General features: G+C 47.1%; 1 protein-coding gene across 1 annotated transcript; it reads left to right on the plus strand.

Annotated features, from left to right (window-relative positions):
* Positions 1 to 9,453: 9,453 nt before the first annotated feature.
* LOC108785330 (free fatty acid receptor 2-like) lies at positions 9,454 to 10,466 on the plus strand. Its single transcript, XM_018554380.1, has one exon. The coding sequence runs from the start codon at positions 9,454 to 9,456 to the stop codon at positions 10,420 to 10,422; it is 969 nt and encodes a 322-aa protein (XP_018409882.1). The 3' UTR covers positions 10,423 to 10,466.
* Positions 10,467 to 18,514: the final 8,048 nt, after the last annotated feature.

The following is an 18,514-nucleotide window of genomic DNA, read 5'->3' on the forward strand; positions in this document are numbered from 1 at the left end:
GTGGGCACTCGGGCTCACAAAGGTTCACCATCACTGGGCGAGATAAAAAGTTCAGCTATGTGAATTCCTCTTCACCCCGCAGGTCATGTGATCTTCAGAGTAATGATGTAACAAGATTACATATATTTGACTGGTCACATGATCTCTGGCGGTCACATTATATACTCTGGAATGCTCCTAGGAAAGGTTAATGACCGTTATGATTGACGATATTGTCTTCTATATTTCCATCGGATTTATCTTTCCTTCCGGCGGTGTGGGTCGTGCCCTTCTCTAAGTGGTGCTTCAGTAGCTGCGTATTACACGTCTTCATTTCACGAGACAGAAGCCGACCCCGGAGCGAAGGGGGTCAATTGTTCCAGAATTATCCGGATGTCCTCAGGACGAGAACTCTTCACTACGGTGTCACCCCAACCAAAAGAATTTTGGGTGGCGTCAGGAAGGGGAGGAACTTCTGTCTGTATTCTCTGTTCTTCTTGGGGTGATTCTCTCTTATTTCCTGATACAGTGGCCAGAATCACTAAACAGGAAGTGAGGAAAATTCTCCTCAATGAGGTCCCAGAGAGTAATAAAGACCTGACAGAGGTTCTGAGTCTGACCTTTTCCCACTGTATGAGAGAGAGAATGATGGATATATAGAGGAAAGAAAATAGATAGATAGATAGATAGATAGAGGGAGAGGTAGATAGATAGATAGAGGGAGAGGTAGATGGAGAGAGAGAAAGTTGGATAGAAAGAGATGGAGAGAGATAATAGAAGATAGATAGACAGACAGACATATATTGTGCTCTTTGTATGGTGTGGTATCTCATAGATAGATAGATAGATAGATAGATAGATAGATAGATAGATAGATAGATAGATAGATAGATAGATAGATAGATAGACGGACATATATTGGGATTGTGTTCTTTGTATGGTGTGGTATCTCCGGCACGGTTCGGTGTCTTCATGCGTAACGATGGACTCGGTGTGGATCTTTCTATGATCACACAGAACACTTGAGGAGACGATGACTCCATGCTTGCGGAATGAAGGTCTCTGGCACATTTCCGGCTCCTCTTGAACTCATCAGATGATGGGATTCTCAGGCCATGGAAGCCGAGGTCAGGCCGATAAGTAGACTCCGCTGCATCTCAGAGGCTGTGTTTCCGGATAATGTGATGGATGTGAAGAGAAGATTCTGTACATTCCTAACATATAATACTTGTAGAAGACCGCTCGCTGAGCCTCCTCCCCCGACCCCAAGCTTCATCAGTCAGAGGTCTCCATGTTGTTTATTTACAGTCTGGCACACAGCTAAAATAACAGCTGACATACGTATACATTTGGGGCCCTGAATTACCCATTGAGGGGTTTGTAATTCTGCTCAGCCAGTCTTGTGTTCCAATTATCTCTGCCGATCAGCACAGTCCAGGTTAGGAGATCACTTTTTTTTATTGCACTTAAGGAACTCACCCTGGCCAGCTGATTGGACAGCAAAGGAGCAGCAGCACATAGATGAGGTCAGGTCTTCTCATCCAACTTCAGAACCTGAGCTCATAGCTGTTCTTTTGGTTGAATGGGCACAAATGGGCCCACAGACAAGGGGGTTGGGGCAACGCCACATTAACTTCCGTGGAATGGGGCCACCAACAATGACCTTGGTGTGGGAACTCCACCGTAACACCTATGATTATGGAATGGGGTCACTAACAATGAGCTTGGTGTGGGAACTCCACCAAAACACCTATGATTATGGAATGGGGTCACCAACAAGGAGCTTGGCATGGGAACTCCACCGTAACACGTATGATTATGGAATGGGGTCACCAACAATGACCTTGGTGTGTGAACTCCACCGTAACACCTATGATTATGGAATGGGGTCACCAACAATGAGCTTGGTGTGGGAACTCCACCGTTACACCTATGATTATGGAATGGGGTCACCAACAATGAGCTTGGTGTGGGAACTCCACCGCAACACCTATGATTATGGAATGGGGCCACCAACAATGAGCTTGGTGTGGGAACTCCACCGTTACACCTATGATTATGGAATGGGGTCACCAACAATGAGCTTGGTGTGGGAACTCCACAACACCTATGATTATGGAATGGGGCCACCAACAATGAGCTTGGTGTGGGAACTCCACCGTAACACCTATGATTATGGAATGGAGTCACCAACAATGAGCTTGGTGTGGGAACTCCACCGTAACACCTATGATTATGGAGTGGGGCCACCAACAAGGAGCTTGATATGGGAACTTCACCGTAACACCTATGATTATGGAGTGGGGTCACCAACAAGGAGCTTGATATGGGAACTTCACCGTAACACCTATGATTATGGAATGGGGCCACCAACAAGGAGCTTTGTATGGGAACTCCACCATAACACCTATGATAATGGAATGGGGTCACCAACGAGGAACTTGGTATTGGAACTCCACCGTAACACCTATGATTATGGAATGGGGCCACCAACAAGGAGCTTGGTATAGGATTTCCACAGTCACACCTATGATTATGGAATGGGGTCACCAACAAGGAGCTTGGTATGGGAACTCCACCGTAACACCTATGATTATGGAAGGGGGTCACCAACGAGGAACTTGGTATTGGAACTCCACCGTAACACCTATGATTATTGAATGGGGTCACCAACATGTTGGTCAGGTGTCAAACTTTTGGCCATATACATATTGTCCGGCACAGTATAATTCTCTAGAGCTGTCCCAGCCGTCCTTATTTGTCCTCTCGGAGATGAGCTGGAGACACTGAGAAATCTGACTTCAGATGTTAAGTGTCTCTTCCATATCTATACACATAGATAAGTAGCCGATCCATCATCCTCCATCACTATTTGGCCAAATTTCCTCCCGGGGATGTGAGTTCTTAATCTTTTGTGGTGTTCTGTTACTCTTAAAGGGGAAATAGAATCTATATTCAGCAGCCACATATGATCAATATGGCTATCAGTCAGCCAGACCTCATTGTCTACAGTCAGTCAGACCTCGTTGTCTTCCCTCAGTCAGTGTCAGACGTCCCAGGGAGCTAGTAGTGAGATGAGGAACCCACTGGCAGTAAGCAGCTGACAGTCCAGAAACGCGGTACAAGTTTAGGGATAATCCAAGAGGGGTAGTCAATGTCCAATCCGGGTCAAGGCAGGCAGCAAAGGTTCAAAGGCGGAAGACAGTCCAAGGGTCGGTAATCGGGAAGGATACAAAGGGGCAATAGGAGGATCAGCAGGGAGGCTAGGTGTTCACCATAAGGTGGAATAACTCAGCAATAAGCCAGAGCTCAGGCCAGGTTTTTTATAGTCAGGGGAGGTAGGACCACCCCCTGGTCACCGAGGCAACCAGGAGGCCTCCCTCACCGGGAACCAATGGCAGGCGAGGAAGATGGAAGATGTGTACTGGGTACCTCCCCCAGCAAGGCTCACACCTGATAGCCAGATGATGCAGGAATGCTATGCTCCCAGGGATGCGCGCGCAGCCTGCGTACTGCGCATGCGCCCACGCCGTGTGACTCGTGCACGCGCACCTGCACCTCGGGCACCAGGTGTTCTACCAAGCTGAAGGGGAACCCGTGCCCTGCGCCGTGCCCGTGGTCCCCGATTAGAGGTAACACCCCTTGCTTCCTGACAGTCAGACCTAGGGTTGCCACCTTTTCTTCCAACTAAACCCGAACACTCTAGCGACGCACTAAAAGTGTTTTGGGGAAATATATTGTAACATATGTATGTAAATAGCTCCGCCCATTCATATGTAAATAGTGCCACCAATTAATATGTAAATATTACAGCCGAGTATTTTAAGTGGGGGGCAAAGTAGCCCCTATCTTAATTTTGGTTGCCCCTGTCTGCCTGACATCTTGTGTCCGGTTTTCAGCTGCCATAAAAACCCGGACACAGCATTCAAAACCCGGCAACCCTAGTCAGACCTCAATGTCTTTAGTCAGGCAGTCCTCACTGGCACACTACCCCCTCCCCCGTCCTGCCACAGTGCTTGGTGACATGGATGGTAAAGGGGGGTGTATGTTCTCGGGCACTCCAGGGGCACCTTACAGGGACACATCGTGCCCTAGTCCCTCAAGATGCCATGTGTCCTGTCCTGTGCTGTTGTATAATGTTTTCTGTGCTCCCTCTAATATTTATAGATATCTATATACACTGCACTGTATACATGGGGGGGGGCAATCTGGTCTTATGTAAGCAGAATATTCACCGAAATAGCACCATATACCGGCACATTTTGTTTAAAGTGGATGTTAACCCCAACGGCATTACATTTAGGTTGCTAAAGCACTGCGTATCATAAACAGTGGACACGGAATACAGTACTGATTTCGCCATTTTGTATCCTTTGTATCATCTCGGTGCTGATGATCTCCTGCAGCCTATTTGCAGCTACTTTATGTCTACGTGTACTCTAGTCATGGCTGTATGGCATTTCACTGGCCAGCAATGTAATGGAGGTATATACTCTAACCAGCAATGTAACAGAGGTATATACACTGACTAGCAATGTATTGGAGGTATATACACTGACTAGCAATGTATTGGAGGTATATACACTGACCAGCAATGTAACGGTGGTATATACACTGGCCAGCAATGTAACGGAGGTATATACACTGACCAGCAATGTAACGGAGGTATATACACTGACCAGCAATGTAACGGAGGGATATACACTGACCAGCAAGGAGGTGCAGGAGGTATATACACTGACTAGCAATGTATTGGAGGTATATACACTGACCAGCAATGTAACGGTGGTATATACACTGGCCAGCAATGTAACGGAGGTATATACACTGACCAGCAATGTAACGGAGGTATATACACTGACCAGCAATGTAACGGAGGTATATACACTGACCAGCAAGGAGGTGCAGAATTTGCATATCAATTGATGACAACAGTGGACCATGACTGGGTAATGTGAATTTAAACGGCCACTTGTAGTCACCACTGGAAGCCTGTGTGACAGGGTGACAACACAGGAGTACAGTTAGGAGACGGGGACAGAACGTTGTAACCTATAACAGGAAGCGCATGGTATTTCTTCAGAGCAGATTTCCTGAAGATGACAACAGTGGACCATGACTGGGTAATGTGAATTGAAACAGCCACTTGTAGTCACCATTGGAAGCCTGTGTGACAGGGTGACAACCAGGGACATAACTACAGATCATGGGGCCCCATAGCAAAATTTTAATAGGGCCCCATGGCAAACCCTTAAAATCTAAATCAAGGACAGGTAGCAGGAGAGTTGTCTGCAGAGCCTCTTCTTGTACATCTGATATCAACTCTTCTTGATTGGAAATGTCATAAGGGGTACAGGGTCAACAGCAATTTCAGCAATCCTTCATGGGGGGCCCCCTTCCACCCCCAAGCCCCATAGCAGGTGCATGAGCTGCTATGGCTATTGTTACGCCCCTGGTGACAACACAGGAGTACAGTTGGGAGACAGGGACATAATGTTGTCACGCTATAACAGGAAGCGCCTGATCAAGGACCTCCATGGCAGGATCACCAAGGATTATTTTATCGAAAGCTGTGGATTTCATGATATTGCAATAGACCTGAGCTGGCTTTGATACCATGTTGCCGGTCCTGTCATTTATATCTGTAGTGCGGGAGTGAGGTCATAATTACAGCAATTGTCCCCCAACAATAGGGATCGGCATTCCCTTCAATAGAAAAAAATGATTTGAATGGTGAGAAATGATGAGAATACAATGCTGGCCCAGATACGCACAGCAGCCTGCCGAGTATGCAAGGGGACACGAGTCCGCTGCAAAGTCAGAACGGCAGAATTCCAGGACGCGATTCGGGTCTGTGCCGTCACCAGACAGCCTGATACACAAAGAGCGGAATCATCCAGAGGAAGGGAATCTCCACTGAGAACCTTTATTACTGATTCTGATGGCCCCCCCAGGACCTGGCCGGGCTTATACACTTCAATCCATTGTGTGCCTCCACCATCGGCGTTACTGTGAACATCCTGGAAGGTTCGGGTGGGGATCCGTGAGATTAAAGTGGACCTGTCATAAAAGGAGGACCTGGGTTGCTTCTGACGTTGGTAGTCCTTCCATTGGCACGCTCAAAAGAGGTGCGCAGCCGCTGATGTGCAGATCTACCATCTCCAGGCTTATTCCATTGTTCATCGAAAGCTCCAACTCGTCGAAATCTCCAACTACCTCACTGCCGGGTACTTGCAAGTTGGAGAATTTCGACCAGGCGGCGTTAAGACTGCAAAACACAAAGACTGACGGAGCTTCTGTACGGCTGCAATTTAACAATATTCAGCAGGTGGCAATCTCGACAGGTATGCTAAAAACGCTACGCGCGCATCGCAACTGTGCAGAGCTCCAGGCTTTCTTAGCACCGTAAGTGAGGTAGTTGGAGATCTCGATGAGTTGGAGCTTTCTATGGAATACCAGGTCACCAGCAGTATGGAGAACATAATGCGATAATGCTCATTAGAGGTGACCAGAGAGGGTGTAGTACCAGAATTCACCAGCAGGTAAAATAATACATGGGCAACCTCGGCACTCCAGCTGTTGTGGAACTACAAGTCCGATGAGGCATTGCAAGACTCTGACTACCACAGGCATGACTCCCAGTGGCAATAGCTGGCAGCAGGTTATCCTCTATCCAAGTAACCTTGGCACTCCAACTGGTGTGGAACTACAAGTCCGATGAGGCATTGCAAGACTCTGACTACCACAGGCATGACTCCCAGTGGCAATAGCTGGCAGCAGGTTATCCTCTATCCAAGTAACCTTGGCACTCCAACTGGTGTGGAACTACAAGTCCGATGAGGCATTGCAAGACTCTGACTACCACAGGCATGACTCCCAGTGGCAATAGCTGGCAGCAGGTTATCCTCTATCCAAGTAACCTTGGCACTCCAACTGGTGTGGAACTACAAGTCCGATGAGGCATTGCAAGACTCTGACTACCACAGGCATGACTCCCAGTGGCAATAGCTGGCAGCAGGTTATCCTCTATCCAAGTAACCTTGGCACTCCAACTGGTGTGGAACTACAAGTCCGATGAGGCATTGCAAGACTCTGACTACCACAGGCATGACTCCCAGTGGCAATAGCTGGCAGCAGGTTATCCTCTATCCAAGTAACCTTGGCACTCCAACTGGTGTGGAACTACAAGTCCCATGAGGCATTGCAAGACTCTGACTACCACAGGCATGACTCCCAGTGGCAATAGCTGGCAGCAGGTTATCCTCTATCCAAGTAACCTTGGCACTCCAACTGTTGTGGAACTACAAGTCCCATGATGCACTGCAAGACTGACAGCCACAGTCATGACTACCAGAGGCAGAGACATGATGGAATTTGTAGTTTCACTGCAGATGGAGTGCCGAGGCTGCCTAACCTTCCCTGGATAGAAGAATCCCTGCTGCCAGTTATTACCTGTGCCTCTGAGAGTCATGCCTGTGGCCAAGGCCGGCCTTAGGCCTTTAGGCGCCCTGTGCGAGAAAGCTTTGCAGCGCCCTTCAGTGGCCACACCCATTTCCCCCTATATCCGCACCATTAAGGCCCCATTCACACTGAGCGATTTATTTGCAGCGATATCGCTCATATTTCCGCGCGATATCGCTCTATGTAGCTTCTCCAATCCATTTCAATGGAGCTGTTCACATCTCGTCGCTCAATATCGCTCAATATTGCTCAATATCGCTTGTAGCTCGTCGCTGGTAGCTTGTCGCTCCTACATGACCCTTTTTTCGAGCGATTTTGAGCGATATTGCTCCTAATTGCATACAGCCCAATAGGAAAAAGTTGCGACACGTAGTAAGTATCACTGATAGTTACCGATCCCCCGCTCTGCCACGCACAGAGTAGAGTAGTAGTAGAGTAGATTCGGCCAGTGTCCTTGTGGAGGCGCCTTCAGTCAGATCCTCTAGACCCTTGGTTCTCAACTGGTGGGCCGTGACCCAAAAGTGGGTCGTGACCCCATGTTCAGTTGGTCGCCGCACGCCTTCCGCTTTTCTGGTGAGATGCTCCTCAGCCTCCCCCTTGCGCAGCACTGTCAGTGCTCATGCCGAGCAGCCATTCAAAATATGCTTCCCGTTGCCGAGTGTCAGCTTGAGGTGGGGTGGGGTGGGCTGGGGTAATGGATGTGAGGGAGCTCCATCCATACGTGCATTGCTTACAGCTCCCTCATGTGTCCTGTAGAGGTGCCTGAACCGGAGTGACGTCACATTCTGGCTCCCGGCCCCTCTACAGGGCGTGCAAGGGATCTGTACCAGCAATGCACATATGGATGGCGCTCCGTCACAGACCCCAAGCTGAAGATCCACTCCAGTTCTCGTAAGGTTGGGAGACCGGGTGGACCTTATGTATGTGTGTGTGTGTGTGTGTGTGAGAACGTCTGTGAGATTGTGTCTGCGTAGGTATGTATGTCAGTGTTTTTGAGGGCTCGTTCCACTAGTACAGTGTGTTAACTGTACCACGCAATCGCACCTACCGCGCATTTTGGCGTGGGAGGTGTGTTGCGTTGCCATTCATTTGAATGGTACACCAAATGCACCTCCCATCCACAGTTCAATCGCCCGCACCGGAGCGTGCGGTACCCTAATGCTGTGCGTTGCATTGCAGTGCAGACTTGGGTCGTGACTTAAAAGAGAACTATGAGGTGAGTGATTTTCACTCAGCCTCATAGTTCGAGCCGACGTGTGGCAATGAAACTGTCACACGTCGGTTTAATAGATCGGGAAGTGAGCGAACACATACCGTCGCTCGCTCACTTCTCGATCATGTCCCTGCAGAGAGCCGTGACTGTCAGTCACGGCTCCCTGCAGGGATTCCCCCCCTCCCCGTTCCTCCAGCGCTGACTGGCAGAACAGACGGGGGAGGGGGCGGGTACAGCTGGCTCTGCCTCTAGATAGGCAGAGCCAGCTGTCACTCAAGCAGCTGGGTGGATCCCGACAGTAATGTTGTGATCCATCCCGGCTGCGGCGGTCTTAGTATACTGCGAGCTGTAGCCCGCTATATACTGAGCTTTGGGTCACGGAAGGACGCTAGTATATGGTGACCCTTAGGAGAACTATGGGGAAAAACACTTAGTTCTACTTTAATGGCCAAGGACAAATGTGGGTCCTGAGGTTACACAGGTTGAGAACCACTGCTCTACACTCTCTTCTCCTTCACATGGAAGAACGTTCCCATAGCCTACCAAAAAATGTCCATTGAGAACATGTTGTTTAACGTCCATAAGCACCTTTACTGCCCATCAACTCATCCATTCCTTGTGGCCTCGGGCATCGAAGGCCGTTGTGCAATGGCAATGGAGATAACTAAGGGGGAGAACTTGGTTTTCAAACATTTGGTGGGCACCTTGAGCCATTCTTGGCATAACTGTGTGGCCTCATTGCGTGAACCTTGCTAACTTCATTTCTTGTCTGTTTTGTTCCTAGGGGTCATGAAGACACAATGGCACCAGCACCGGAAGAGAAATATCTATATCTCTCTATATACATTATAACTATTCTGACAGGCTTTCCAGCCAACCTTCTTGCACTGCACGCTTTCATTCGTAAGCTGCGGGTGAAGGCCACGCCGAACGCCATCCTGCTCTTCAATCTGACGATATCCGACCTATCATTCTTGGTTTTCTTGCCTTTCAAGGTCACAGAGATACTACAAGGTCAATGGTCCATGCCATCATTCCTCTGCCCACTTACTGGACTCTTCTATTTCAGCACCATCTACTCCAGCACTTTGTTCCTCACCGCGGTCAGTGTGGAAAGGTACCTCGGCGTGGCCTTTCCCCTCAAGTACAAACTCTATCGCAAGCCTAGCTATGCTGCCGCGGTTAGTGGATTCCTGTGGATCTGCTCGTTTGCTCACTGTAGCATTGTCTACGTGACGGAGTACCAGCAGACTTCCAACGCCAGCAACAGACTCACCTGCTATGACAACTTTACGAAGGAGCAAATGGAAGTCCTTCTCCCATTCCGTCTTGAGTTGGGACTCCTCTTGTTCTGCTTTCCTTTCCTCATCACCTGTTTCTGTTATGGAAGTTTCATCAAGATCCTCATCTCTTCGATGCACATCCAACGCGTGAAGAAGCAACGAGCCATCGGGCTGGTCCTCGCCACCCTAGGCGTGTTTGCTGTGTGTTTCGCCCCCTACAACGTCTCCCATGTGGTGGGATTTGTTCAGAAGGAGAACCTCAAATGGAGAGAGAAGGCCTTGCTTCTGAGTACTTTTAATGCTAGCTTGGACCCTATCATCTTCTACTTCTCCTCCACCGCTGTCCAGCACTCATGCAAGTGTTGCTTGATGAAGCTACACATTTGCCAACCTAACCCAGCTCTACAAAAAATCATGGACAAGGAAAGCATTAACATGGGACAGTCACAGATTTCCGACAGCCAGATATATAGTTCTAGAAATTAATCTTTTATTTGTTTAGTGATGCTGATATGCATTCTCCTACCTGTCAGGAGAGTTACATTGTAACACTGTTATGTTTATAGTGCCTATAGCCAAGGGAAGTGGTGGCTCCTAAACTGTCTAGCCATGTTGTAACGTCTTCTTGGGTTATGCATATTTTAAAATGGGTATGGTAGGGCACATTATGACTTGTTGGCCCCCGATTCAGTTATGACCAGGAACCACGTCTGTGTTATGTTGTCATGTTTGCCTCTTGTTCGTGAGTTCCATCAACAGTACAAAAAGTCTAGTAGAGTTGCTAGTTTCTAAGCCGAATGGCCTTGGAGTATGTGCGGTCACGTCAGGGGCGCAACTAGCAATCACAGGGCCCCATAGCAAAATTTTGTATGGGGCCCTGTGATTTCTAGTTATGCCCTTGCAGAGCCCACCTGAGATCCCAAACAGCCCACCTGAGAGTGACCCTGCAGAGCCCACCATAGACTCTATGGCGGGCTCTGCAGGGTTTCAGGTGGGCTGCGAACCTCTTACCTGTCAGCCCTGATCCGCTGTTCACCTCCATGGTTGCTGGCAGGCCCCGCCTCCTCCATTGCAGGGCCTCGCCTCATCTTCCGTCGCCGGTAGACTTGTGCGCCGTCAAAAAATTTGTTTCGTTCCGTTTCGTAATATCCATTATTTTGTCATTCGTATCCGAAACTCAATTCGGATTCGTACGAAATACGGATTTTCCTTAGTTTTGGCACATTTTCGTAACTTTACGAACATTCGTTATGATGAAGTTAAAAAGCAAAAATACCGTTGTTAATATTGGAGTCTATGTGGTAGTTGTTTTTGTATCCGAAATACGAAATCCGTTAACGGATTCCGTATCCGAATTTTGCATTAAAAGAAAAACTTCCATCAACTCCAATATAAATGTACTTTGCTTTTTACCTTCAATATAACGAATGTTCGTAACGGAACGAAAATACGTCAACAGAATTTCGTATTTCCTGCCTGTGTATTGTAATGCAACTCTCAGCAGCAGCGGATCCGTATTTCGGATTTAAAAAAAAATCTTGTCATGTTGTTCAACCTCATTTACAGGGGTAATATTAGTTCCTGTAATTCCTGTAGATCCGAAATTCGTTAACGGAATTTCGTATTTCGGATATAATTCGGAAACTGCAATTCAGATTTCGTATGCTTCCGAATTTACAAATTTCAGGAAAATTCGTACGAATTTCGATTCGTAACGAAACGAATCGCACATGTCTAGTCGCCGGGCCCCGCCTCCTCTTCTGTCGTCGGGCCTCACCTCCTCCTCCATCGTCAGGCCCGCTTCCTCCTCCGCTTCTGACGCCGGGCCCAGCCTTCCTCCTCCACAGGAGCCCACCCCAGCCCACCCCACCTCAAGCTGACACTCGGCGCCGGGCAGCATATTCTGAATGGCTGTTCGGCGTGAGAACTGACAGTGCTGCGCTAGGGGAAGGCAGAGGAGCCTCTCACCTAGAAAAGTGTAAGGCATGTGTGGACCCACTGAACATGGGATCGCCACCCACCAGTTGAGAACCAAGGCAGTAGATGGTCCTAGGGGAGGGACTGTGTACATACTGTATGTGTTGGTGCCCTATGTACGTGCAAAATAAATAAATAAATATACCTCTGTACCTGCAGTAAGGAAACAACTATCAGTATTTCAGGCTGTAGTGCTTCTTTTGTACTTCCTAAATACCGTGAAGTAGATGTAAACCATTACTGAATGGCATTGTTTGCCAAAGCACTGTGATATTAAACTTGTGAATTGAATTTCACCTTGTGCACCTAGATGACCTCCTAGCTCTAAAATGTTCCCCATTCATATATTCTGAATCACCCAGAATCTAAGGGGGTTATTCACAAAGCTGCCGAAGGTAGCCGAGTGAATAAAACGAGCCAAAGTGAAGTACAGGTGAAACTCAAATAATTAGAATATCTTGCAAAAGTAATTGCAGTAAGTGCTGCAAAAGGGGCCCAAACCAAGTACTAAGTACATATGCATGCTTGTACTTTTCAGAGGTCTGATATTGTTCTATGTACAATCCTTGTTTTATTGATTGCATGTAATTATCTACTTTTTTGAGGTTGTGGATTTGGGGTTCTTGGGGTTTTCATGAGCTGTAAGCCATAATCATCACAATGATGACAAATCACGGCTTGAATTATCTTGCTTTGCATGTAATGAGTCTCTCTCATATATTCGTTTCACCTTTTAAGTTGCATTAGTGAAATAAATGAACTTTGCACGATATTCTAATTATTCGAGTTTCACCTGTATTCACTTCAGCCTTGTACGGCTGACTTCTGCCATACATCGGCTAAAATCAGCCGTACATCAGCTGCCTTCGGGATCTAAATTTCCAAATTGCATTCGGGAGCTCCCGAATGCCATTCGGGTCTGGGAGCCTCAGTTTCAGTAATATATGTATATGGCTCCCAGACCCGAATGGCATTCAGGAGCTCCCGAATGCTATTCTGAAATTCGGATTCCGAATGCCAATCGGGTCTGGGAGCCTCAGCTTGGCACAAGGAGTAGGTAACAGAAGGGAACACACAACAGGTGTACCCACAGAGACAAAAGACACACAGGAACAGCAGAGGGGAACGCACAGGGCGGAACTTTTCGTGCCGCGCATTTTCACCGCGATTTGCGGTAAAAGAAACACGCGTTTCCGAGGGCTATCCGGCTGTATCCTAATGGATGGCATAGGGCGTTTTTCAGTGCGTTCCTAAGCGCTGTAAAACGCCCAGGTGGGAACCATGCCCATAGGCAATCATTGGTTCTCACATGTTGAGCGTTTTACAGCGCGTAGGAACGCGCTGTAAAACGTCCAGGTGTGAACCAGGCCTAAAGCAGAGGTGCACAAGCCTTTTAACACCTAGGTTCAGGGTGGACTGGCAGGAAACCGAGCAGCTCAGACAGGGGGCAAAAACCCGGCGCCGGATCAATGTACAAGGAACTGTGACATATAGCATGACCTGGATGAATGAGAACCTTCACAGATCTTTCAGAACCTTCTCGGTATCTCTAAAGGTGGCCATACACTCTACAACCATCGCAAGACTTTAGTCTTGCGATGGTTGTAAAGGGATTAAAAAAACGTACGATCTGCCTATCTTGGACAGGCAGATCGCACTCTCGAGCATCGCAAGCCCGCCCCCCTGAGGGGCGGGCTTCCGATGACCGCAATGCTGAACGGGTAGTGTGCGCGTGCGCACACCGGCCCGTTCAGCATTTATCTTCCGAGCACCGTTCTAACCAGCCGAGAATCGTACGATTCCCGGCTGGTTTTCGAACATGCTGGTTCGACAGAAGACGTGCGACCGTACAGTAGAAACGGTCGCACGTCTCCGTTCACACTGCTCGATTATCGTACGAAAACCCGATCGCATACGATTATCGTACGATAATCGTGCAGTGTATGGGCACCTTTACAAGGCTTATATAATGAATTAATGTCACGCCACCACTGATATTGGGTTGATGTTGTGGTTAACGATCAATAAAGCCTTAACCATATGAGACCTGTTCTTGGGCTAGAGCAGAAATGGCTTCCATAATGATACATACGAGGCATATGGCTCATCTGTCACGCATCTGAAAAACAGGTAAAGCACAAAAGCACATCATAATCAAATTATCCTGCCAGTACAGACACATTTGCGCGGTGTCTCATTCCTGATTGGCTTTTAATGCGGCACTGCAGAATAATATCGTTTCTTTCAGCTGGCATCGGGTTATTTCTGGAAGATCTAAGGGGAACAGCCAGGGATTCTAATACGAGAGAGTAAAAATTAGATTTTCAATTCTGTGTTTACGATTCGGTTATATGGTAAGTGTTCCTAGACTTGCTCGGCAATAGCGTTGGGCATCTGGCAGAACAAAGAACCGGAGACTGATTTATTAAATGTTATCTTTATGGCTATTATCAAAATTACGTTTTCATTACATTCCTCCAAAATGAAAATACAAAGGAAAGGCGGCTCGAGACAAACAGCTATTTAGGGTCTATTTTACCTGAACAGAGTATATAAAGTGATATAGGGATACACAATATGAAGATCTAAGCACCCTTGTTATGTTATATGGCTCATCAGTATAAGTTGGGGGACTATGCTTATGAGATCTTCAGTTCTGCAAATGCGTTGCGGGGGCTTCCCCGCTGTACATTTAGCTCTGCTTGCCCAAAGCAGGGTTAAATGTAGAAAACAACTACCCGCCTGGGCATCGGAAGATAGGACGTCGCTCAACCAAAAGAGTCCATGTATTGAAAATTGTATATCGCCATGATAAATCTAATCATTTGTATAGGGGAAAGAGACATCACATGTTCATCTCAAGTCATGAATTTCCACATGAAGAGTGTCCCATTGGAGCTGATGGCTGAAGAAATCGTGGTTGGCTGTGATGTCACGCGTAGATGTGAATAATGACGTTGTAGAATGCACTCCAGGAAATCTGTGAAGGTACAAATTACATTAGCAAAGTTAAACTCTAATGCACACGGGCTCATGAGGGGCGTACGCATAAAATTTGGACACCAGGAAGCCAATGGTGCTGCTCAATGACTGTATGCAGCTGTTCGGCGGTACTTTCATAAACTTGCGCATGCGGATGAATGTATTCCCTGAAGGTAAACAGTCTGTGTTTGGGGCATATTTTCATACGCATGCATGAATTTACAAAAGTAACAGCGTATACCCGCTATACGGATGCATGCTGCCATCAATGTCTATGTACAGCACCCAGCTGGCCCCCTCTCACCACCCATGGTCTGCCTACATTACATAGAGAAAGACAGAGGTCCAATGATAACACCTGAGCGTACAGCACCCAGCTGGCCCCCTCTCACCACCCATGGTCTGCCTACATTACATGAAGAAAGACAGAGACCCAATGATGACACCAAAGATGCATGCTGCCATTAATGTCTATGAGCGTACAGCACCCTGCTGTCCCCCTCCCACCACTCAATGTTCTGCCTACATTACATAGAGATAGACAGAGACCCAATGATGACACCTGAGCGTACAGCACCCAGCTGGCCCCCTCTCACCACCCATGGTCTGCCTACATTACATGAAGAAAGACAGAGACCCAATGATGACACCAAAGATGCATGCTGCCATTAATGTCTATGAGCGTACAGCACCCTGTAGGCCCCCTCTCACCACCCATAATCTGCCTATGCTGCCATCAATATCTATGAGTGTACAGCACCCTGTTGGCCCCCCTCTCACCACTCAATGTTCTGCCTACATTACAGAAAGACAGAGACCCAATGATGACACCAAAGATGCGTGCTGCCATCAATATCTATGAGTGTACAGCACCCTGCTGGCCCCCCTCTCACCACCCATGATCTGCCTACATTACATAGAGAAAGACAGAGGTCCAATGATGACACCACTGGATCTAAAATAAAGTGTGAAATGAAAAGGGAAAGGTTTCCGTTATAAATATAATTAGCATATTAACAAGGGGGACCGAGGAAGGGAAAATATGAGCAGATTACACATCAGCGTTATACTATATCTATTGCCAAAGCTATTTGCTTGCTCAGTAGAGGAGAACTCCTCCAATGGGGGCACTAGTTCCGGTGATAACTGCGTAAGAGGAGATTTTGGAAAGATTTTCTCTCACTTCCTGTTGTATCTCTGGGACAGGAAGTAAAGGGAAAGAGAAAAAAACCCCGATCCCTTCTAAATGCTACAAAGTTTTGGCTTGAGATATACTTTAACATGGAGGTAAGGTATTTCCCTATGAGCCCAGTTACATGTTCAGGGTGTCCACCCACATCACTGTAACCTCTCTAGATTTTGCTTACTTGCTGAGCGTCGTTGTTCTGTTGAGGTGGCCAACTCGTCGAGATCTCCAACTCATGACGTCACATCCTTTGTAGATTTCGACGAGTGCGCGTGCGCCAGCCTGCACAGTTTTTGCAATCCTCGTTGACTTATCCACTTGCCGTAAAATGCGCCTGTGCAGCTTCAAAATTGTCATTGAGTTCTCCAACTCCCTTCGGAGCTTGTTGCATCAGGTGCCCATGCAGGCGCACTGCCGCAGATTGTACAACTTGATACTTCTCTTGATTGGCCGCGCACTGACGGGAGTTGGAGGTCTCGATGAGTTGGAGAATTCGACAGAACAGTGGCTTCCGGAATGAACTGGTAAGTAGTCTAAGGATACGCCCATCACTACTACTACAAATTAAATTCCGTATTGGCTGGGCTGACACTTTAAATTTTAGGTTATGGTTGGAGTTCTATAAACACATTTACTAGTTGGGGTGAAGGTGATTTTACTTACACATCTGCCAAGTTCTGTCAATATTCTTTGCAATTCTCATTTCCTTTTGCATCTTCTTATCACTGCAAAGGAAAAAACACCCCAAAGATTACCAATGTCAAACAAATACAAGATTATAACAAAAAATAATATTCAGTTAGCTCTGCAATATCTTTACAATCTGCTTGTAGAGTCCCTTTGAAGGGGCCAGTGTTGCATACCGCAATGCATCATATAGGCTTTAGGGGGTGCGTTGCCATTCATTTTCAATAGCACCCCAATGCACTAAGGCAACACATATTTTATGCCTGATACTTCATATTTGATACTTTACATAGGACCCTATACCACATAGTTTGGGAAAACCTAAAGAAGATGTAGAGATTCTACACTCGCATTGTAATGTGTCAGTCTAGCTTGAAATAGAACTTGGCTTTAGTGGGGTGGAAAGGGCTAGATGATGCATAATGTGAGTTAGAAGGCTGAAGGTCAGCCAGTGTCAGAATCTACATTTGTTACTCCCTAGACTCCAACCCTCATCATGGCGGCTGGATTTTCAGAGTGGCCCCAACTTCCTCCATCCCTCGTAGTGTGTTACCTTGGGTTGTGGAGTGCTGCAATGTAGTGTGTTGGTTTATTGCATTGGGGTACCAATCAAAATGTTCCAGTTCCATCTTAAAGTGAGGGACACCCCAACATTGACCAAAACCAGAAGATTTCCTCTGGCTCCTGTGCTGGTGAGTCAATATTTGAGACACCCCTATATAAGTTGACTTACTTTTTTTAGGTAGGTTGCTGCACCTCCAGGAGTTGCCGTATTGCATTGGGGGTATCCATCAAAATGGTCCGAGTTCTATCTTAAAGTGAGGGACACCCCAACATTGACCAGAACCAGAAGACTTCATCTCGGCTCCTGCGCTGCTGAGAAAAGATTTGATTTCCTCCCATATAAGTTGACTTCGTTTTTTAGGTAGGTTGCTTGACCTCTAGGTGTTGGCTTATTGCAGTGGGGCACCAATCAAAATGGTTCCAGCTCCATCTTAAAGCGAGGGACACCCACAACATTGACCAGAACCATAAGACTTCCTCTGCTCCTGCGCTGGTGAGAAAATATTTTATCTCCCCCCAATAGAAGTTGACTTACTTTTTTAGGTAGGTTGCTTCACCTCTAGGAGTTGGCTTCTTGCAGTGGGGCACCAATCAAAATTGTTCTCGAACGTACCAAAGCAATGCAAAGGTACCCCAATGCAATAAGCCAAGTCCTAGAGGTGAAGCAACCTACCTAAAAAATGAAGTCAACTTTAAACCAGAATCAAATGGCTCCACAACATACTAAAGCAATGCAAAGGTCTCATACCTTTATGCATTGCTTTAATACATTGGAGAACCATTGGGTTAACCATTTTGGTTGGTACCCCCAATGCAATAAGTCAACACCTAGAGGTGGAGCAACATTAAAAAGTAAGTCAGCTTTAGATCATTATCAAATGGTTCCCCAAAGTACTAAAGCGACGCAAAGGCCTCATACCTTTACATTGCTTTGGTATAGTTGAAAACCATTGGGGTACCCATTTTGCTTGGTACCCCAATGCAATAAGCCAACACCTGAAGCAACCTACCTAAAAAAGTAAGTCAACTTATATAGGGAAAATCACACATTTTCTCACCAGCACAAGAGCAGAGAGGGGGACCTTTGGTTCTGGTCAAAGTTGGGGTGTTGCCTCACCAGCACAAGAGCAGAGAGGGGAACTTCTGGTTCTGGTCAAAGTTGGGGTGTCCCCTCACCAGCAC

This window comes from Nanorana parkeri, unplaced genomic scaffold, assembly GCF_000935625.1.
Source record: "Nanorana parkeri isolate BGI_ZX_2015 unplaced genomic scaffold, ASM93562v1 scaffold155, whole genome shotgun sequence".
Classification (NCBI taxonomy): domain Eukaryota; kingdom Metazoa; phylum Chordata; class Amphibia; order Anura; family Dicroglossidae; genus Nanorana; species Nanorana parkeri.